This window comes from Lycorma delicatula, chromosome 2, assembly GCF_047948215.1.
Source record: "Lycorma delicatula isolate Av1 chromosome 2, ASM4794821v1, whole genome shotgun sequence".
In the NCBI taxonomy this organism is placed as follows: Eukaryota; Metazoa; Arthropoda; class Insecta; order Hemiptera; family Fulgoridae; genus Lycorma; species Lycorma delicatula.
Window position 1 is genome coordinate 210,774,194 of NC_134456.1, and position 24,319 is coordinate 210,798,512.

General features: G+C 34.5%; 1 protein-coding gene across 4 annotated transcripts in view; it reads right to left on the reverse strand.

Moving 5' to 3' along the window:
• Opa1 (Opa1 mitochondrial dynamin like GTPase) overlaps window positions 1-24,319 on the reverse strand; it is a 97,185-nt gene that overhangs the window by 41,291 nt on the left and 31,575 nt on the right. For all 4 annotated transcript variants that reach the window (XM_075357138.1, XM_075357137.1, XM_075357136.1 and 1 more), the window contains 6 exons: window positions 24,029-24,180; window positions 11,311-11,474; window positions 7,181-7,319; window positions 6,542-6,670; window positions 4,342-4,572; window positions 2,067-2,212 (listed from right to left, as the gene is read on the reverse strand). In XM_075357138.1, the coding sequence (XP_075213253.1) occupies window positions 2,067-2,212; window positions 4,342-4,572; window positions 6,542-6,670; window positions 7,181-7,319; window positions 11,311-11,474; window positions 24,029-24,180 (961 nt within the window). The remainder of the gene's footprint in view (window positions 1-2,066; window positions 2,213-4,341; window positions 4,573-6,541; window positions 6,671-7,180; window positions 7,320-11,310; window positions 11,475-24,028; window positions 24,181-24,319) is intronic.

Sequence of the window (24,319 nt, forward strand, 5' to 3'; positions counted from 1 at the left end):
CTGTTTTCCTTTGTTACCTTCTGATTTTATACTGGTACTTAAACCAGACAGAAAGGCCTGTTTACATGTCTTAATAGAAGTGTCACACCAAAATTTATTGACTGTGACCTTCATTTACCCAAGTTTCATCCTGATAAAAAATCTTTTTTCTTATTTTTCTAAATTCTTAATTTATTTCAAATATTTCCTTCGCCAAATCTTCATATCAACTCTATCAATGGTAAACTATTTATACTTTTTACTACAAATTTGAAACTCATCGATAAAACAACTTCATGTAAACTAGTCCGACTAATTTTCATTAAATTCAGATCACTTTTGATAGCTGAAAGTAGTACTTTAATGGGTGTGAGCAATTCATTTTTAAAAAGGAACCATGGATTTTGGATCTGACAGCATTTTTACTGAAATCATCAAATTGGCCTAAAATAGATTTTGAACACATTCTTTACTTTTTTGGTGTCCATACTACACCATATTTTTTCTTTTCAGCTTGTCATCTCTCAATATTTAAAGTAGATATACCTGTGAATTCAGATAGGAAGTGGATCTATAAGTTTAATTTCTAAAGTAGGGTATTATTTGCGAAATTTATTGAAAACATTAAGAACTATTGTCTTTTCCCCACTTCCTAATATTTTACCTTTTCTGTGTTCGGCTGTAAGGCAAGGGCTCTTGGTTATAGTTATTAAATTTCAAGGCACTTAAAAACTTAATTTCTAGCACAGTAATAAAGCAAATAAGTCATACATTTCAGAATGATACTTATTTAAAACAAATTAATGACAAAAACAACCTCAATCAAAGTAACTTCTATTACGAGTAGTTAACAATGCCACAGTTAAAATAACAATGAAGTTTCACAAGACCAAGTAATCGTTTTTAAAATTATGTTGGAAATATAATTTAACTGTGCAATAAAACTATAAATAACTAAGGAGTATTGCTATTGTTTATGTAATATTGTACAGATATGTTCCAAATTGCAATTCAAATACTTTCACTAACATATGGAATGTCTGTTTACTCTAGGCCTCAAGTAGCAAATCATATTAATATTATAAAATTAAGAAACTGGAATTAGTATAAATTTTTCAATAATAGTGCACTGTTTACATTGCTATAGACGTAACATATTTATAATTACATAACTAATAATATGATAATCTGAGATTAATAACAGGCATAACATACATATTAACATTCTTATTGTGTGGGAGCTATTTTTCAAAGTGATGCATGAAATTTTTGTCCACTCAGCAGATTGCATCAATTGGTTGAAAGGTTATATTTATGTGTGTTGATAAACAATCTGCATATGTACCCACATGCAGATTGTTTATTTCAAACCTCCTCATAAAATAGACAGAAAATAGTTATTTGAACTCTATTCACGAATAACTATTATATGTGAATAAAAATAAGTTGTAAAAAAAATTTGGAATAATATACACTAAGCTAGTTATAAAATATTTTCCGTACACTTTTTTTTTTTAATTCTGAGACTATTTCCAAGTGATGAATCTTATGTATAAATACATTTTCAATTATTTGAAATTTCTGATGATCCAAAACTATCTTATAGAAATTATCTCCAATCTTATAGTAACCTTAAAATCTGATGGGTATTCACGCTGTTTCATAACATCAATAAAAATATGAATTTCTAATTACACAAGGAAAAAGGTTAAACATGTTAATGATTTTTATATTGTCAGTATATAAAGTATTTCAATTGTTCAATGGCTGAAGGTAAATGTTTAAAAGATCCAAGATGCTACTTTCCAAATTTATCAAATAACTCATCATTGCACAACCTTTTATAATTAAAAACTTAATTAAAATTGAGAAAATCCAAATAATTTTTTTATTTTTTGAAAGTACGGTGTTTAAATAATCTATAAGTTTGAATCTATTTTTCAGAGTGTAAGGTCAGAGATTTTATAACTTAATAAAATTACTTCAAGAATTTTAAATATTGAATTAAATTACTAATTAAATAAGTACTATTATAAATACTTCATTAACTTGAACTTAATATTAGCAATCAAATAACATTCACTTACTGGAAAAGCTTTGAGTTCCTGAAGAAATTTTCTTCATATTCCTGTATATCTTGAATAGAGTCATTTTTTCTTCCTCTACCAGTAACTACAGCAAAATAACCTAGTGCTTTCATTGGAAACAAACTTCCAGACAAGATTTTTTTAATCTGCAAAAAACAACATATGAGAAGTAAAAGAAATTCTTCTAAATTTGTAAACAAACTACAACACAGATCATGATGAATTTACTATTCTTGTTGGTGTAATGTGCACACTAAGAAAAAAAAGTTAAATTAATTAAATCTTATGTTTATTTATTTACAATCAACATATGGGCATAATGTTTACGATCTGACTAACTTTTCTCCACAATAACAACTTTAACGAAAGTCAGAATGAGGTGCGCCCGGATATATCCAGAATAAAAAGTTTTGTCCAGTGCACTGAATCTAAATAAACTTCATAGCTTCATTTATCATCAGATCACACCTCACTAGATCATATCTAGAGTTGCATCTCAGAACCTAGTCCCACCAAAGGTGACCCCTTGATGACCAATCATGAAAGGTCTTTTAAGAAATACTCCACAGCTGAACCAAGCAATACCAGAATTCAAAGAAGGCAGCACTTGGATATGGAGGGCCGCCACTTAGAAGATTACATGCAATTGGAAGCAGTGGTGTAGGTTTTTGTCTGCATAATTAGAATTTTGTTAAATTAATTAAGTTTACTGAGAATAATTAATAAATTACTTTGAATGGACTAGTTGTCTTAGCTCTATGACGCTTATGTGCATGCAGTATATACTGCATGCAAGAAAATTCTGGCGAATTTTCCTGACCAAATGCATGTAGACATTTAAATCCATATAATTAAAAAAGTTATAATTATCTGAATTACAATAAGGCCTAACTTTTTTCACATTAAAAAAATTCAGGGTTACAATTATTCCTTAGGAGTTATCAAATACGATTTGGCCTGACCATAATTATCTGTGAATAGAACATATAGTTACTGTGAATGAACAAGACTTAATGGAATCGATAGTAATAATTTAGAATACTGATAAATTCAATTGGTTCTATAAAACATATTCATACATGAATCAAAAGCTTTTCTATTAAATTAAAAAGTAAAATACATAACCGATTATACAAGTGCAGTAATAATACAGCTTATGAAAACTAACTACCATATGTATTATGTGGTAATTAGTCTGTCCAAGTAATGTACAGTTTAAAAAAAGAATGCACTTCAAAGTAACATACATTTCTTTCTCACTTTTTTCTTCTTGAATGATGATAGGTCTCTTAACACAAATGCACTGATATTAATAAACAAACAGTGGTTTAGTGTAACTTGGCCAGAGTAAGATAATTTTTAAAAGTATTTGTACTTTTAAAGATAATGATTTGAGTCTAAAGAGTCTAAAGATAATGATTTGAGTCTAAAGATAATGATTTATTGAAGTGTGAGAAGCACAGAGATTTCAACATTAAAATATTCAAATTGAACAGCTTATACATTTAATAATTCTGCAATTAAAATGAGGAGTGTTTTATGACAAATTTTACAAAGCAGAATGATTGACCACTTTGTATTAGATATAGTGGCCTTGAACTTCAGTATGCTTCTGATTTTATCCTTGTGATTCAAGGATTTGTGTGCATACGCAAGTAGTATTTACATACGTAAAACCATGTTTAAGACCATCAAAGTAATAAAATAAAACACACCTTATAACAAGGTTTTTCAACTTGGAGTTTTATAGTGATGTATTAATCACAGTAGTGTAGTAGTGAAGAACTTCTAAACTCAATTGGAATTTAGGAAACCTAGTTGAACTAGCCATTTTTTAATGCAACTAGAGCTATGATACTGCTCTTAAGTTGTACTATGATATTGGAAAATAATTAAAACCTTCCATCTTAGAACACAATACAGTTGTATGCATAGACTACAACCAATAATGGATACAGCAATCTAGATTTCTATGGAACTGGGTCAGGTTAAATTTATGGAAACTTCCAAAGTATCATAAAATCAACCTAATTACAATATAGATACGATAATTACAAAAAAAAAAAAAAAACTAAAAGTGGTATTTACCACAAACTTTCAAATATTTTTTATTCCTCAGCAAGGATTTTTTTAACAACTAGTTAAATTAAAACCAAACTCAGTAAACAATATAATCATAACTGTGCAGTGTACAAATATTTTAAACCATCAAAACTAATAATAATATTTTCTATTTACATTGATTACTGGAACAAATTACACTAAGCTGACTTACCCTTTCAGGATTTGCTAAATTATCTTCAGCCATATCTACTTTTGTTAAAACAAAAATTGTTCTTTTTCCTTGAGGATCCATTTTTGATACAAGTTCTGTAACGTTAGATCTCTCGGCATCAACAGAACCATCCTGAATGCAAAGTATTATGGCGTTTGGATTTGACATATATAATTGTGACATCTTCTTAATAGATTCTCCAGTGTCACTAGACATGTCACGAGTCACTGTCTGCCAAACAAAATAAGTAACTGATTAATAGTTATATACAGATTTAAAAGTAATCCCTATAAAAGAATAATAAATATTTTTGAATTTCTTCAGTAGTTCATATAGTTTTAGCATTTACAATATGGTTCAGTTATTCTACTGTTTCAGTCTTAACCTTTATAAACAACATAACTTATATACAAATTGTTCAGGGCTAGTAATGCATTTTGTTTACTTTTTAAATAGTGATTCTTTAAAAAGATATAAAATAAAATAAAATTCAATATATTCAAAATAAAAGTGATTGATTAGATCAGAAAATAGTCAACTTTTATTTAAGTTTACAAAGTCTTCTAATGTAAACTTATTTCAGTTCTAGAAGGTGATAGAGAAAGTGCTTGATGCTCATTCAAGATATGAGGTTCATTCAGGAAGTTCTTAGCCTGATATAGATAATGCAAAGTATGACCAAATGAATGTGATATTTGTCAATTATGATCCTTCAGATGGTGTGCTGCAAAGTTTCAGACGTGTGAATTTAGTTTCAAACATGGTGATTGTGTAAAAGAAACAAGTTTTGACATTTAAAAAAAATACTTATGGTCAGTAGAAGATAAAAATTAAAATTTCATTACCACTAGTTTACAATTTTTTTTTCTGTCGAACAACCAGACAGATTGTCACAAAAAAAACATATAAAAAACATGTGCTGGTTCAAAGTATGAAAAAGATTAATAAAATCTTGTGTAGACTATAAAAAAACATAACAAAATAAAAACTTTAAAAACACATTTTTAAAATGATAAACAATGAAGAAGCAAATACATTTGTGCAGTATAATATGTACATTAAACCTGTAAATAGAGTTGTAAATGGATTTCCATTAACAAAAACAAGGATAAAAAATCCATCTATAAGATGAAAAATACATTACATTTATGAGCTATAACCAATTACAGAGGAAGCATTTTGTGCTCCTCAAAAAATGAGAAGTGATATAAACTAAACTCAGATAAAATTGATGACTTCAGGAATGAATTATAACATTTTTTTCAATTTTGGTCCCATCACCTACAATAATGCCAATTGTGAATGCTAGATCAAGCCTATAATGTGTACATCAAAGTATAGTGTGGCAGGCAGTTACCAGTGAAATATATAGGAACATCAGCAGATGAAGAGAAATACACATATTGACAAATGCAGATGACACAGGGGAACTTAACTTCTTCATAGTGACTGTCTTACACTGATGACTTCCAAAGCCATACATAAATTTAATTTGATGTATCTTATTCTTGACAATAATAATAGAATGAACGGATGACAGTCCATTCATTCTACCAAATTATCATCTGATATCTAACAAAGTATATGTAATCAGTATGAATAACATTATTTTTAAAAACTGACTAAGCGCAAGCTATTTAACGCATCAATCAGCTTGCTCATTGTCTGCGATTCCTGTATGGCTAGAAATCCAACAAAACTAACATATGTTTTGCAGTTGCTGACAAGAAAAACAAATTCATGACTGTCAGCAATTTCTGGATGCATAGTGAACACTAACTACCATGACTGTGACTGATGAGCTCTATTTATAAGAATACTTTAATTACTTTTTTAAATTTTTTTAATAATGAAAAAATTAAAAAGTTCTTTAATAAACAGGAAAAAAGCACCTTTTGTAGGCTAGAAATTTTTAATGAGTAGTTTTATAAAACAGAATAAAAATTAAAAAATAACAATATTTATAAAAAAAAAAAAAAAAGAATAGTAACAAAGTAAAAATAAATGACAAGAATCTAGATGTAACAAAAAAATAATTAAAAAAACAAATAATTACACCAAGATTATTCCAATACACAAAATAAAATGGTATAATACATAATTACAAAATTAATAAAATATAAATTCTATTTATAAATAGTTAAAACTTATCTGATAACTAATTAAATAATTACAGAGATAATTAAAAAAATATACATACACTTATTATTCCTGGCAGGTCGACTAAAACCATCCTATGTATTCCAGGGCCTTTAACAGTCATTGAAATCACATCATTCGATACAGTTTTACCAGATCTACTAACGCTCTTTGTCATTCTATATTCTACCTGAAAATAAATATTTTTATTTTATTAAATTTAAAAACACAAATTTTTCCTTTTAGTTTTATTCTTAACACGATTTTATTGTTTTAAAACGTCCAGCTAATACAAAGGAATTTTAATTTTTAGATTCTTCCTTTTCTCAATGAAGGTTTAAGAGGAAACTCTGTAATACATTATCATATCGTAGTTTGAATTTGTGCAGAATTAGTGTTTACTGTGAATCCAACCTTATCTTTTTTCACCCATATTTTGAATTATGAACTAAGTAATCTCAAGTAGATGTCCGATTCCCATTTCATTTGGACATCCTCTCTTCTTTCCCCTTCTAATAAATTCCTTCTTCTTTTTTTAGTCACATAAGCTTGAAGTTATACTCTTATAGTCATATTCTACAACCCTTTAATATTTATATCCTATAATATTTATAAGTTCTGTTATGAGTAAGTCACATTACATCAATTTGTTCACTAAAAGTAGTTAGAAAATTTTAATTGCTTGTAAATAAGTAATTACCTGATTACGCAATTCTTCTAAATCCTTTTCTTTAGTCAAATCATATTCTTGGTCACTATCTCTAAATTGTGCTATATGATATGGTCCTTCGCTTAGAGTTACTTTCACGGGGGCTCTGGTCATCATCTCACCTGCTCCTCTATAAAATAATTGAGAAAATATAATTGATGTGAAATAACTGCAAAGAGCCAACAAAATATAAAAGCTGGCAAAGAATTGTATAACTTTCTTGGCTTTGCCGGGAAAGTTATGCAACTCTAGCTACTGAGGGTTTTGTCCTCGATAGACTACTACTTACTAAGAAATTTAAGTGTAAAATTAAATTAGGTAAGTAAAGAATTATCTAAAATAAATTATCTACTATTTGAAAAAATGTTGAGACTCATGGTAACTGTATCATCATCCCCCCCTCCCACTTCATCAATTGTAACTAAAATTAAATGGTAACAATGAACCAGTCCAGAAGTCATTATAGAAAAATTTTACATAATGTACTAATATACTATCATTGAAAACATCATTACAACTTGTTTAAACCAGCATACAAACCTATAGCAAACCCATATAATAACATACAAACCCAGCATAATAACCAAATAATAAAATATTTAATATATAAAAATAATACTAAAATAAACAATCCATGTGAAATTTATAAAATTAAATATAATCATATAGGAAAAACAAATAGATCCTTTAATACTAAATTTCTTGATCGTTATAAAAATGACAAAAATAATAAATTAGGTTTATCTAGTATGGCAAGACCATCTAATAAACAATAAACACTATATTTCTGACACAAATTTAGAGATATTAGAAACTAATAAAGATGACAAAATATTAAATATATTACAAATATAATTACAAACAAAATTTCAATTTGTAAATATCAGATAGTTTTTGAGGGATACATTCTAATAAAAATAGCAACAGATAAATAACACTTTTATAATAAATTAATACTTAGTTTTTATTATAACACTACAGTACTATAATGAACCTTATACCACGTGCATGGTTTATTTTAGTAACACAGTACTTTGTTAATTTTTTAATATCTTTATTTAATGTGCAATTAATAAAATGAAATCAATCATGACTGAGGATGTGGAATCATGTGAAAATATCATGATAAAATTAAGGTAAGATATGTTTATTTCAAGATTCTGTACTAGGTGGTTTATATTTACAGAATTTTAAATATAATTTATAGTACAAAAAATAATATGAACCTTAAAAAAACTAATTTCAATAATATATACATACATTTTTAAATATTCACAAAAACAGTATGGATTTTTCCCCCCTGATTCCTTACTTATTTTAAATAAGTATACTTATTTCTAAATTTATTTTCTCGTAAGTAAATAAAGACTTAAAAATAGAAATCTAATTTTTTTTTATATCAAGAGCTGATGATCCACTACAAAAAAAAAATTTCAACCGAACACATTATACTAAAAGAAAGATTTCAATTGAAGTTGTGATATCTGATAGGTTAAACTAAACTTTGCCATTTCATGTGCAATTCTGTACAAACAGAAACAAAGCAATATAATAAGCTAACAATATGATAGGGATTAATTAAAATAATTGGCTTTTGCTTCAATTTGTCTGAAATGCAAATATTATATGAAAATAAAATGTTTTATTTTAGAAATTTACTCATAATACTTTACATGTACAGTATGCAGATAGTGCTTACTAACAAAAATCACAACATTCTCCTATCTAAAAGTATAGAGGAACATTACTTTTACTCAACTTTTGATATTCTGGAAACATTTTATCTACTGCAAAAAGCATTTTTAAATACCAAAATAAAATTCAGCCTGTATTTTAAATTTCATTTGAGGGACACCATTTGGTCGGTTGCTCAATAAGCTACTCTGAAAATAACTATTAAGATTTAATATGCTGTTGGTTTAAGTCTAATTGCTGACCCAATATTGGTTAAATTTACACCAGAAAGTAGGCTTACCAACAGCACATTAAATCTTGATAGTTATTTTCAGAGTAGCATATTGAGTAACTGACCAAAGACTGCGCAAAGGCAGTCTTACTAATAAAATTATATTTTAATTATTTGCTGATTATGCAGTTGAGGGAATGAAATGTGGAGAAACTAAATTGTTAATGATTTCTAAATATATGATAACTGACATGTGCCTTAGTACCTTGCAAGAACCTATTTCAATAACGCATCAATAACATCAATCTACTATTAAGATATTTTTTAATAAATAACAGTCAATTTTTTTTTAAAACATATCATTCAGCATGTACCATAAAATCTGCAAACATATTTACATTTTAGAATCACAAATTTTAATTTTTTGTTACGTTAGTTTATTTTCTATCGTTTTAATATTTCATTTTTTCATTTTCAAAAGTTCCATTTCATTTTTTATGAAAAGATAATCAGACTATGTGGAAAATCTCAGAAAAAGTATAAAATTTGAAAAGAAAATGGCTTTCCATCTTTTTAATATCTTAGTTCTACGAACTGCTGTTTTTTTTTCAATCTCTGATGGCAATAAAAAAAAATTGACATAACAAAACAATTCTATTATTAAAAGTTGAGTGTATCTAACTTATTTTTCTGCATAATCGCCAAACAATTGAGGCATTTGTTGTATCGTTACACCAGCTTTCTGATACCCTCTTCAAAGAAGTTTGCTGCCAGTGAGGTAAGGTACATCTTGACAGCCTCCTGAAGTTCTTCGTTGTTGGCGAAGTGTTGCCTGGCCAACCATGCCTTCAATTCTCAAAAGAGGCGAAAATCCCTAGGTGTTAGGTCTGGACTATACGGTGGACAGGAGAAAACTTCCCACTTGAATTGTTTGTGGGATCTTGCATCACATTGGCAGTTGTGACTCAAAACCATGCCAGATGAGAGCACACCTCTTCATTTGGTCTGGATCGCTCTGTGGAGGTGACGTAAAGATTCAAAATAAACTTCTTTTGTTACTGTTGTCCTCTGCTCCATAAAGTTCACCAAGAAACCTTTATGGTACCAAAAAAACTGCAGCCATTGTTTTCCTGTTACTCATTGTCTGTTTGAACTTTTACAGCTTGTTTGCAGAAGAAGTGTGCATCCACCGCTAACTTTCTTTGGTTTCTGGGTTGTCATACTGGATCCAAGTCTCATCACCAGTAATGATAGACTTTAAAAACTCTCCTTCTCACTATCATAACGCATGAGAAACATTAAGGCTGATACTAGTCACTGAATTTTGTGATCATCACTCAACATTTTTGGGACCCAACGTGTACACAGTTTCTGGTATCCTAGGTTTTTAGTCACAACTGTGAACAGAGAAGATCTTGAAATTTCTGGGATTTCTGCAGAAAGTTCACTTATTGTAAACATCAGTTTGTCGTGGACAAAATCATCATGCTCAACCAGAGACACAGTAGTAATAGACTTGTGTCCTTGCCCACCTTTGTCAAGGACATTCATTTGCCCTACTTTAAATTTCCTACACCATTCCTGTGTGCTACAATCACTTATAAAGTTTTCACCATACACTAAGCTCATTCTGCAATGGATTTCAGCAGCGCTAATCCTTCTGCTTGCAGAAAACGTATCACACTTCACAACACACACTTGTTGAGAGCATAGATTGTAGTGGCCATGTTCAATTGCCTGTAGCTCGGCTCAGACTGATGCAATGGAGCTAAAACGGCAGAGGTTGTTGTGGGAGAGAGCAGAGTAATCTCACGCATGTAGACCTGGCTCCTGCCTATCTGGTGTTTACTTAGATGCATAATTGGTGGTTGAAAAAAGAACAGCCCTCATATTTACATCTACTTTCAAAAATAAACTTTACATAACACACACAAATCAATTACATAATATATTTTTTCATAAATAAAAAAAATGTCAGAAAAAGTTAACTATATAATACAATAACATGCGAGACCAGAAAAGTAAATTTACACTTAAAAGGTTAAGAGAAAAAGTGTACCAAATTAATTTAAACTATGAAGCCAACAATCTTAAAAATAACCATGATTAAGAGATTAAAAAAATCACCTCTAAAATTATTAAACCAACACATAACCAATAAAATAAGTTTAAAAAGCAACAAAATGTAATAGGGGAAACAGCATTTACTATTTACCTGGGAAATATTCTAGCTTGGGCGATCATTTCTAACACAGATGTTTTACCAGCACTCTGATCACCAACAACCACAACTCTTGGAAGATGATCTTGTGTTTGGTAACTGCTATCGTAACCACTAAGTTCATCTAACACTTCTGAATACATATCAATCAATGACTTCTGCAAAAAAATTAAATTTGCACCGGTTAAGTACAAAATAATAAATAAAATTCAAACCTTGTCATCTAACTATTTTTATACTGTCAATTAATTATCTATCATACATCTTTCTAGATTAATTAACAGGCTATTTATACATTAACTTCCAACCAGGCATTACAAATAAACTGGGGTTTCCATAGCAACACAGTATGTGCGTAGCAGACATCAGGTATGCTTAAATATAGTCACATACACTCGAATTGTCATTTTGTTTTGTACCACTCAAGTAGTACATGGTGAAATTTGGCGGCGAGTGCTACAGCTCTCAGCAGTTGCAAAGTATACAGTATCTTTCATTTTTTGCAAGCAGAAAGAACACCTGCAGTTTAGATACACCATTAGTTCTGTGTAGTTTACAGTAATAATGTAATGCACAATTATTAATAGTTCTATGAGAGAATGGTTCACAAAGTTCAAAGATGGGCAAACTAACAGGAATGATGAAGAAGAAAGAGGGCAACATTCTATAGTAAGTAATAATCTTGTTGAAAAAATTGAACATGCCATTGTAATAAATGCCGCTTTACAATTATGAACTCAGTGAAAATTTTTATCAAATTTCAAGGTCCACTCTATGCAATTGTTACAGACTGGGTTTTATTAAGGACTGTGTGGTTGTTGTGAAATGAAATGACACGATTTTTGCAGTGGATTGTAATTAATTTATTGGTTTAAGATTATATAAATAGTATTCAGTTTTATACTTTTCTTAAAGTATAAAACTACATAATACGACATATGAACAGCCGAAATCTCATCACACCACACACATACAGATCAACACAGACTCCCTAACACTTGGCTGCCGCATACACACTATCCAACCAGTCATCCCCTCCACTCACTCACACAACCTAACACTAAAAATCATGAATATGAACACATACACACACAATATCATCCACTGTGCATGGTAGTTACTTAAATAACTTAGAGATACCTATAATATAAGAAGAAAGGGAATGGCATTGAGTTTTCTTCAACAATTCAATAAAAGAAACAAATTTCTTGAAAGTAATGTTACTGGGGATGAGACATAGTTTTAGTTCATCAATATTGAAACAAAAGAATAGTTCAAAGAATGGATATAAACACAATTGTCGAACAAACCCAAAAAAATCAAACAAACCAATTTGAACAAAAAGATAATCGCTACTATGTTTCAAAACTAAAAGGAATTTTGCTGGCAGAAACATTTTATTATGAAACTTTCACTACGCTTAGAAGAGTGATACAGAATAAACAAGGGATGCTACCAAAGGGGATAGAGTATTTTGCATGATAATGCAGGCCTCAGACTGCTGCTAGCACTAAGGGTATATTACATAAGTTTAACCGGCAGATTTTTTATCATTCCTCTTACAGCTCCAATTTGGCACCATCTGATTTTTATCAATTCTCAAAATTGGAAGAATTGGAGGGCTATTCAATATTTCAAAAGCAATGATGAACTAACTAATGGATGGAGTCAATGAATGCATGGATACTTTGGTGGCACCATTCTTTGATGAGGAAATAGACAATCTGGTGTCATGACACAAATGCTTGAATTCAGATTGGGATTATGTTGAAAAGTAATTTAAGTACATATATAATGTTTATATATAGCAATTCTTTTTTTAATATCTGTTTTATTATTTAACTGAAGGCTTATTTATTATAACTAGATCTCTTACTAAACTAATGTAACATTAAAAGTATGTAAAAAAAATTCCACTTTTGCTCTTTTTTAAACAGAACTTTACATTATTTTAAAAACACTAAACTTTAAACATAGAGAGAAAAAGAAAGAAAGCATAAAAGGGCTTCCCTCATTCAGATTACAAGTTTATGAAAATATATACAGAATCCAACAAAAAAAAGTCATAACATTTTAAAAATCTATTTAGAACTGTTTAAAATTTCAAAATTAAGTTTAAAAAAAAGAATCTGTTGTGAAAAATTCTTCCCATATGATAATTAAAAATAAACACTGTTAATATATTACAAATATCTACAGTAGTATATTACAAATATGAGGCATATTCATAAAGTAAGGGCCGTCAGCTTATATTTAAATATTAGTAGGTCTGAATAGTTTCAAGCATGCAGAGCCATCTAATAGCTGTTTATGAAGCCACTGCAGTTGTTTTGATTCAGTAGTCATTTGCCTACTGGTGAATGCAGATCGCAATGTCCACGACAGTCATTTTTCCCACCAGTTGTGAAGTGCATGATGTGATTAGATTTTTTGTGCAAAAGGATCTTCAGCTGCTGAAATTCATAGCGAGTTATGCCTAGTGTAGGGTCCTACACTTATGAGTGAAGAAAAGGTTAAGATAATGGTGTCAAGACTTTAAAAATGGCCGCACAAATGTGCATGACAAAGAGTGGAGTATTTTGATCGAACCCGAGTGAAGTATTTTGGAGTATTTTACCCAGTATTTTGATCGACAAAATCGTTAAACTAGTGAACCGAGAACTGCGATGTGATCAGTGATTGACAATTAGTGCTCTGGCTGATGAATTTCCGCATGTTGGAAACACCTTTATCTACACGACTGTCATGGGAAAGGTCAGCATCACAATTTGTGTGCAGGGTGGGTACAGAGAATGCTCACTGACCAACACAAAGAACAAAGAATATGCAGTGAACAAGTGTTTTTGGACCATTATCGACAAGATGGAGATGATTTGTTTTCCTACACTGTTACGAGTGAAGAGACGTGGATATCCTACATCAATGCAGAATCAAAACAACAATCAATGCGGTGGTGTCATTCAAGTTCTCCAAAACTTGAATAAGTTTAAGCAATCGCTCTGTACTTGAGTAAAAAAATGTTGGCTACCGTTTTTTGGGATGAAAATGGCCTCATTTTGGTTGATTTTATGGAACTTTTTTTTGTTTTCAGTTATTTGAATGGTTAGTTGCAGTTCTCCGAGATTTGATACTCTGGTCCCTGGTGCGTCTCAGAGTATCACTGTGGTATTTCTTATTATCAGTGTTCTTTTGGCTGTCGGTCGTGTTTGTACCTTCCGACAGTATCGAGGTTAGCTGGTCTTAAGGCTGTATTCACGATTTACGCATTTTAATACAGACTCAACATTTGTAGCTTTGCTGCGGTGTGCTTGGCGTGGACTTGTGCGGTGTGTACTCGCCTCAATGTGGCAAAAGGGTGGCAACGACTGCTGGTCTTTAGTCTCTGTGACAGAAAAAAGGCTGTGCCTTTTAGTCCTTCTGCGCTCTTGTCAGAGCAAGGGCCGTAATCAGTGGTTCATTGTTGTACGTCTAGTGCACCAATCAATCGTTCCTGCAGTGGCGAAGAGGTACGAAGTGTGACAGGAGAACACAAGTGCCTCCGGCTGCCCGTACTCGCTGCAGGTAGTTGTCACTTTGTGGGCTTGCCCAAACTTGACAGAAGTAGGTAGACAGCGAGATTCTAGTTGATTCAGTAGGACTTAAGGAATCTTCGGCCATGTCGGAGTTCCAAGAGGTGAAGAAGTCCAGGCGGAAGAGGAAACCTGCGCCAGTTCCATCGACTAGCTCCTCAGAGGACGAGGTAAGCGAAGCGATGGATACAGGGGCACCCACCCAGGTGCGGTCCTCCCCTGTAGTAGAGGCCTTCAAGAATTCTAAGGGCAGACCTGGCAGTTCTGCCCTGTTGTTGAAAGTGGTCCAGGAGGACCTGGACTACTTAGTAGATTTTCTGGCACTTCCCGGCGGAGTCAGTTCGGGGGCGAGGAAAACGATTCTCCCTCGACTTGGCAAGTTGAGGGAAGCTTTTAAGGCGGTTAGTGAGGGTTTCGAGGCCTTGGCATCCAAGCCCACGAGGTCAAGGCTCCCAAGGTGGTTGTCCAGGCCCCAGTGCAGCCCAGGTGCTACGCTGAGGTCCTGAAAACCAAACGCAAGGCCAGCAAGGCGATTAAGAAGCCGGAGGTAATCTTCGTGAATAAGGCAGAGGGTTCGAAGACCACGAGTCAGGACTTAAAGCGCGATTTCCGGGAAGCCCTTCGTGGTGATCGGAATCGGCTTAGAATTCGTGATATAAAGGAGACCAGTAGAGGGTTAGTTGTTGTTGCGGACAATAAGGAGACGGTTCAAGTCATCAAGGACTCTCCTGCGGTACAAAAGCTTGAGGTTAAGGTAGACCCCAAGCCCCGGGGCTTCCTCAAGCCCCGGGTCATTACATATGACATCGAGCGGAGTCTCTCTGATGAAGAAGTTCTGTCTCTCATTCGGGAGCAGAATACTGATTTGGACGAGGCCTCGTTCAAAGAGCAGTGCAGGCTAGTCTTCAAGACTGGAAAGCGTGATGCCTCTCGGTATCACGGAGTGTTTGAATTAGGTGCTGGTCTCCACCAGAAGTTTTTGTCCGAGGGTAGGGTCTTCGTTGATTTTGCCTCTTGTCGTGTCAAGGAATACCTTGACGTGCAGAGGTGTTTCAAATGTTGTAGGTTTGGCCACAGGGCCAAGTTTTGTAAGTATGCGTCGGTCTGCGCGAATTGTGGTGAAGAGGGCCACAAGCGTGACGATTGTCCGCAAAAAAAGGAGGCTCCGACTTGCGTTAACTGCAAGCGGTTACGCAAGAATCATAGGCACTCCATCAATAGTAGGGAGTGTGGCAATTATTTGAGAGCGGTTGAGGTCTACTTCAACTCGCTCGATGGTTAGGTTCGGTCAACTCAATGCCCAGAGTGCCTATGCGGTCCAAGTAGAGTTAGGTAACGTCGTTGAAAAGCGGAGCCTTGATGTTTTACTTCTACAACACCCGTACGTTGTCAAGGGTAACCTGCCAGGTTTTTCAGGCTGGAATAAGTTCCATGTTGGTGAAAGTAAATCCGCCGTACTGTGCAGGAAGTCTATAGATAGTGTCTTTATACGGCAAGCCTCTGACACGCATCACGTCGTTGTTAAGCTTGCTGTGGATGGTTTCGACCTAGTTGTGGTTAGTTAGTACTTTCAGTACAGAGATCCCACTGACTTACACTTGGAAAGATGGGATAGAATTATCATGCTGATAGCGGGTCGTCCTATTCTTATAGGAGTTGATGCGAACGCCAAATCGCTTATTTGGCACAGTGGGATCACAGATGACGTCGGTGAACTACAAGAAGGCCTCATCGCGCAGCACCGTTTTGAAGTGTTCAATGTCGCCGGCGAGTTGGCTACTTTCGCCGGCGCGGTGGGATTGCGGAGGACCTTCCTTGGTACCAACATTGATGTTACCATAGGTAAGGATATCCCTGGTAGGATTTTGAACTGGTCTGTAGTCGATGATTGCGAAAGCGGTCATCCGCTCATAGTTTTTGATTGGATAGGTGGGCTGCGCGATGTCTTTAGGGCGGACGCCCCTGTTCAGCAGGGGCGCTTCTTACACAGGCGGGCGGATTGGCCCAAGTTTTCTAACATTCTTGCGGCCAGGATGCGGGTGTTCACTCGTACTCTGGACGAGGTCCCTCTAGATAACCTGGCAGAGAATTTCTCTTCTGCGATGGTTGAAGCCGCAGAACTCTCAATCCCTCGGAGTACGGGTCGAGAGACAGTAGCTGGTTGGTGGACTCGGGACTTGACTGCGATAAAGCAGGCCGTGGGCCAACTCAGGAGAGCCGCACAGCGTGCGCGTGATCCTGACCGACGCGAGGTCCTGTTTGCGGAGTATCGTCAGAAAAGGAACGAGTATTTTTATAGAATTAGGACTTCGAAGCGAGATTACTGGCGCTCTTTTGTTCAAGAGCAGGGAAATAAGGACCCTTGGGCCTGTTGTTTATCGAGTACTTGGTCACAAGCGGAAAAAGGACAATCTTCTGTCGGCTCTCTCGATCCAAGACAGCGTTGTAGTTGAGAAAGATCGTGTTCTATCTCTTCTGATGGACGATCTGCTCCCCGATGATACCGAGGTTGGTGAGACCTCATATCACCGGAGAGTTCGAGCGGCGGTAGTAGATTTCAACACAGACTCTGTGTCTTCGGAGATTACTGAGGCGGAAGTCCGCCAAGTAATCTGTAGCTTGGCTAGGAACAAAGCCCCCGGATATGATGGTATTACGGTGGAGCTCCTTGTTCGCACCCTGCCTGTAATTCTTGGCCCATTGACTAGGGTGTTCAATAGGTGTTTATTCGCCGGGTATTTCCCGGCTTGCTGGAAGCATGGAATTTTGAAGTTATTATTCAAAGGTGGCGGCAAGGACCCCACCATTAGTTCTTCTTACCGTCCTCTGACGCTCTTACCAGTTGTTGTTAAAGGTTTTCGAGAAGGTACTTTACCTCCGCCTTAATAGTAGGATGACTTCGAATCACATGCTGATGGACGACCAGTATGGCTTTAGACCCGGTAAGAGTACAGAGGACGCGATTCTTAGGGTCCTCTGCCTTGTTTCAATTGCAGAAACGTGGTTGCACGCGGGATGAAATTAGGACTCTCTCGAGTTACTTCAGCGAAAGAACTGTTGTCCTTCGTGACGGCAGTTCGCAAGTAGGAAAGACCCTGTCAAAAGGATGTCCACAGGGCAGTGTATTAGGTTCACTCGTCTGGACCATCGAGTTTGACTCTCTCATGCGGCTACGTTTGCCCTGTGGCTGTCGCGTTGTGGCTTATGCCGACGATGGGCTGCTGCTGGTTGAGGGTGGTTCGCGTGCTGAGATTGAGCTCAGAGCGGCACAGGCACGTAGGGTTTTGCGGTTGTGGAGTCTTCAGCATAAGATGGTTTTCAGTGCGGAGAAAACCACTATGATGTTTTTGAAGGGCCGTCTAGCTGCAACTCGCCATCCGCGGGTTGTGATGGACGGCCGTTCAATTAAGTATGTCACTCTTCAAAAGTATCTGGGTGTTATCCTTGATGAGAGGCTTCTCTTCAAGGGGCACCTGCAGTATGTGGCCAAGAAGGCAGTTGATGCTTTCTTCGGCGTCCGTAGAGTGGTCCATCCTGATTGGCGGTTGAATTTCCGTACCATGCGGATTCTTTACAAAGGTGTTTTCGAGGCCATTATGTTGTACGCCGCTTCGGTGGTATGCAGCGGCGTTTCGGCAGCGGTTACGAAAGATGGTGAATGTTACGCGGGACTCCGCGATGGAGCTGTGTGGGAGTAGGCGTTAATTCTCCTCTCCCGGGCAGACCGGAGCGGAGTCAGTAAGAAACTCATTTCGAGTAATAAGCGGAGTTCTTAAGGGGAAAAGGTGTAAATTTCGCTGTGTTAAACTTTAGTGGGAAAGTTTTGTTATAGTGGTAGTATGCTCGGTTCTGAGACATTCGATAATTGGCTCAATAAAGTTAGTGCTAGGCGCGGGGTCTTCATTTCGCGGTTAGGCTCCTAGCTTAGTTCCTGAGGGCGACGTGGTAGCTGCAGGTGTTCGTTGTCTTCTTTCTGAAGGCATAAACACAAAACTATCTCGGGGTGAACTTTACCGATGCAGATGTCCCTCGGGGCATCTGCATTGGTGGCATTTCTGCGGGGCTTGAACTGAAAGCTGTGGTGCGCAATCAGTTTGAGGGCGAGAAGATGTCCTCCGTTAAAGCCACTACTGGCTAGGAACGGTGGGGGGTGGTGTAGCGACCGGACACGCTACGAGGTGGGATCTTCTCCCCTCAGGGGGGAATCGAGAGTTCTCCGAGATTCCCTATCTAGTGCCAGTCGTTTCATTTCGTTATACCTCCTACATTCTACATCCCTAACAATTTGTTTTACATATTCTAAACGTTTACATATTCCAAACGTTCCCTGCCTGCACAAATTTTCTCTTTTACCTGTCCCTCCAATATCAAAACAACTATTCCAGGATGCCTTAATATGTGGCCTGTAAGTCTGTCTCTTCTTTTAACTATATTTTTTCCAAATTCTTCTTTCTTCATCAATTTACTCTTCATTTATTGCTTTATCCACCCATCTCTAATTTTTAAAATTCTCCTATAGCAATTCTGCAAAAGCTTCTAATCTTTTCTTCTCATTACCCCGATCGTCCTAGTTTCACTTCCATATAAAGCTACCCTGCAAACTTATACTTTCAAAAATGTTTTGCTGATGTTTAAATTAATTTTTGATGTAATAAAATTATATTTCTGATTGAAGGCTTGTTTCGTCTGTGTTATTCGGCATTTTGTATTGCTGCTGCTTTGTCCATCTTTAGTAATTCTACTTCCCAAATAACAAAATTCTTCTACCTCCATAATCTTTTCTCTTCCTATTTTTATATACAGTGGTCAATCTACATTATTTCTACTGCATTTCATTGATTTTTGTTCTTGTTTATTTTGATGCAGTAATTTGCAGGACTTCATCCATGCCATTCATTGTTTCTTCTAAATCTTTTTTACTCTCAACTAGAATTACTATATCTTCAGCAAATCGCAGCATCTTTATCTTTTTACCTTGTACTGTTACTCTGGATCTAAATTGTTCTTTAACATCATTAACTGCTAGTTCTATGTAAAGATTAAAAAGTAACGAGAATAGGGAACATCCTTGTCAGACTCTCTTTTATATTATGGCTTCTTTCTTATGTTCTTAAATCATTACTGTTGCTGTTTGGTTTCTGTAAATGTTAGGAATTGTTCTTCTATCTCTGTACTTGAACCCTAATTTTTTTTAAAATGCTGAACATTTTATTCCAGTCTACGTAATCGAATGCCTTTTCTAAGTTTATAAATGCCAAGTATGTTGGTTTGTTTTTCTTTAGTCTTCCTTCTATTATTAATCTGAGCTATAAAATTGCTTCCCTTATCCCTTTACTTTTCCTGAAACCAAACTGGTTTCAGGAATCAAACTGATGGAACGTCCCCTTTTCGTGAATATTATATACCAGTTTGTAAATCTATCTTTTGCTTCCTCACCTGCACTGTGCAGTAATTCTGCATGCATTTCATCTATTCCCAAAGCCTTTCTGCCATTCAAATCTTTTAATGCTCTCTTAAATTCTGATTTCAGTACTGTTTCTCCTCTTTCATCCTCTTCTTCCTCTATAACACCTTTTTCTAATTCATTTCCTCCATATAACTATTCAAAATATTCCACCCAACTATCGACCTTTCCTTTTGTATTATAAATCGGTGTACCATCTTTGTTTAACACATTATTAGATTTTAATTTATGTAGAATTACTGCGCAGTGTAGGTGAGGAAGCGATTGATAGATTATACAAACTGGTGTGTGTATGGTGTAATAGTTATGAAAAAGGGGAATTTCCGTCAGACTTCAAAAAAAGTGTTATAGTAATGATACCAAAGAAAGCAGGGACAGATAAATGTGAAGAATACAGAACAATTAGTTTAACTAGTCATGCATCAAAAATCTTAACTAGAATTCTATACAGAAGAATTGAGAGGAGAGTGGAGGAAGTGTTAGGAGAAGACCAATTTGGTTTCAGGAAAAGTATAGGGACAAGGGAAGCAATTTTAGGCCTCAGATTAATAGTAGAAGGAAGATTAAAAAAAACAAACCAACATACTTTGCGTTTATAGACCTAGAAAAGGCATTCGATAACGTAGATTGGAATAAAATGTTCAGCATTTAAAAAAAATTAGGGTTCAAATACAGAGATAGAAGAACAATTGCTAACATGTACAGGAACCAAACAGCAACATTAACAATTGAAGAACATAAGAAAGAAGCCGTAATAAGAAAGGGAGTCTGACAAGGATGTTCCCTATCTCCGTTACTTTTTAATCTTTACATGAAACTAGCAGTTAATGATGTTAAAGAACAATTTAGATTCGGAGTAACAGTACAAGGTGAAAAGATAAAGATGCTACGATTTGCTGATGATATAGTAATTCTAGCCGAGAGTAAAAAGGATTTAGAAGAAACAATGAACGGCATAGATGAAGTCCTACGCAAGAACTATCGCATGAAAATAAACAAGAACAAAACTTAAGTAATGAAATGTAGTAGAAATAACAAAGATGGACCACTGAATGTGAAAATAGGAGAAGAAAAGATTATGGAGGTAGAAGAATTTTGTTATTTGGGAAGTAGAATTACTAAAGATGGACGAAACAGGAGCGATATAAAATGCCGAATAGCACAAGCTAAACGAGCCTTCAGTAAGAAATATAATTTGTTTACATCAAAAATTAATTTAAATGTCAGGAAAAGATTTTTAAAAGTATATGTTTGGAGTGTCGCTTTATATGGAAGTGAAACTTGGACAATCGGAGTATCTGAGAAGAAAAGATTAGAAACTTTTGAAATGTGGTGCTATAGGAGAATGTTAAAAATCAGATGGGTGGATAAAGTGACAAATGAAGAGGTATTGAGGCAAATAGATGAAGAAAGAAGCATTTGGAAAAATATAGTTAAAAGAAGAGACAGACTTATAGGCAACATACTAAGGCATCCTGGAATAGTCACTTTAATATTGGAAGGACAGGTAGAAGGGAAAAATTGTGTAGGCAGGCCACGTTTGGAATATGTAAAACAAATTGTTAGGGATGTAGGATGTAGAGGGTATACTGAAATGAAATGACTAGCACTAGATTGAGAATCTTTGAGAGCTGCATCAAACCAGTCAAATGACTGAAGACAAAAAAAAAAAAGTACCACATTACTTTCCTTTATGCTCTGTCTATTTTACCAATGTTCATTTCTCTTTCCACTTTTGAACACTTTTCTTTAATCCACTCTTCTTTCACTAGTTTGCACTTCTTGTTTATAGTGTATCTTGATTGTTGATAGTTCATTTTACATTCTTCATCACTAGCATTCTTATATTATCTATGTTCATCCATCAGCTGCAATATATTCTCTGATATCCAAAGTTTTCTACCAGTTCTCTTTGTTCCGGCTAAGTTCGCTTCTGCTAATTTAAGAATTTCCTTTTTAACATTCTCCCATTCTTCTATATTTTCTGCCATATTGTTTTTACTCAGACCTCTGGCGATGTCCTCCTCAAAATTCTTCTTTACCACCCCTTTCTCAAGCTTCTCTAAATTCCACCAATTCATTTGACACCTTTTCTTCAGGTTTTTAAACCCCAATTCACTATCACTGAATTATGGTTGCTATCAATGTCTGCTCCAAGATATGCTTTGCAGTCAATGAGTTAATTTCTAAATATTTGTTTAACAACGATATAGTCTATCTGATACTTTACAGTATCACCAGGTTTTCTCCATGTGTCTATTCTTCTATTATAATTTTTAAACTGGGTGTTAGCAATTACTACATTATACTTCGTGCAAAACTCAATAAGTCGGCCCCCCCTCTCATTCCTTTTGCTCAGCTCGTTTTCCCCCACAATATTTCCTTCCTTGCCTTTTCCTACGCTTGTATTTCAATCCCCAACTGTTATTAAATTATCATCACCTTTTATGTGATTAATTGCTTCATCAATTTCTTTATATAGACACTGTACCTCATCATCATCATGGGCACTTGTAGGTTATAGACATTAACAATCGTTGTAGGCTTAGGTTTTGATTTTATCCTTATTACAATAATTCTATCATTATGCATTTTGAAATAATCTACTCTCTTCCCTATCTTTATGTTTATTAGGAAACCTACTATTGCCTGCCCTTTGAAGGTGAGTTAATTATTCTAACATCACCTAACCAAAAGTCATTTTCCTCTTCCTACCGAACCTCACTAATTCCTACTACATCTACATTTAATCTATCGATTTCCCTCTTTAAATTTTTGAATCTACCAAGCGCTCAAGTCCCCTCATCATTGGCAAGGTCTCATGATTCAAAGTGGGAGATTCATAGAACACAGATCAACAATTACAGCTGACGTGTACTGTGAAACACTCACGAAACTGAGACATGCAATCCAAAATTGATGACACAGAAAACTGTCGTCCGGCGTATTCCTCTTTCACAATAACGTGTGTCCTCTTGTCACTGCCTTAACCAAGAAGATTTTCATTGGGAACTTTTTGAACACCCTCCATATAGGTCTGACCTTGCACCTAGCAACTACTTCCTGTTCTTGCATTTGAAAAAGTGATTTGGTGGACAACGGTTTCAAAATGATGAGGAACTCGTGACTGCCAGTGTCAACTGGTTCAATTCCCAGGTGGCAAACTTCTACGCAGAGGGGTTAAAGAAACTAGTGCAGTGTTATGAAAAGTGCTTAGAATTGAATGGCGATTATGTGGAAAAGTAAAGTGGATATGTTGTAAACTATAACTGTAAGTAAAAACCTTTTCTCACGAGTTAATTTTTTTTTTAGTGACCAAACAGCCTTTACTTTAAGAATATGCCTCGCATTTATATTCAGATGTTGAACTAGAAGAGATAGAATGAAATGAGGTATAAATATAAATGAAATAATGAGAGGATATTATTAGTATTATCCTTATATTAGTATCCTACTCTAATATTCCTATTATTATCATAGTATTAATACAGGATTATTAATATTGTGCGATTCAATAAAAAAATTCTGTTTATATCTCTAACAAACTGAAGCATATACTACTTTGACACAATATGTAACAGGAAAAACTTCCACTTACTTCTCATTATCCCTATGAACAAGATTTGTCTAGATAGAGAAAAACATAATTTATAAAATTTACAAGAGCTACATAACATACCTGAACTTCCTTTTTAGATTCAAAACGATCTCTTCGAATAAGTAACTGTTGTCTTAACTGTTTATTTTCTCGTTCTAATTTTGTCAATTCTTTCTGATATGACTGTTGAGTGTCAAGCAACCTTTCTTGCAGTTCCTTCACTCTTTCTTCAGCTGAATTCAAAGAACAAAAATAAAAATAAATTGTCAACAAAGTTGTAAACTAAACATTAATAACACTTGAGATTTACATCCAACTCTCTAAAAAATGACTGTAGTGACACCATCATTTTGTATTTTAAGTGGTTTGAAG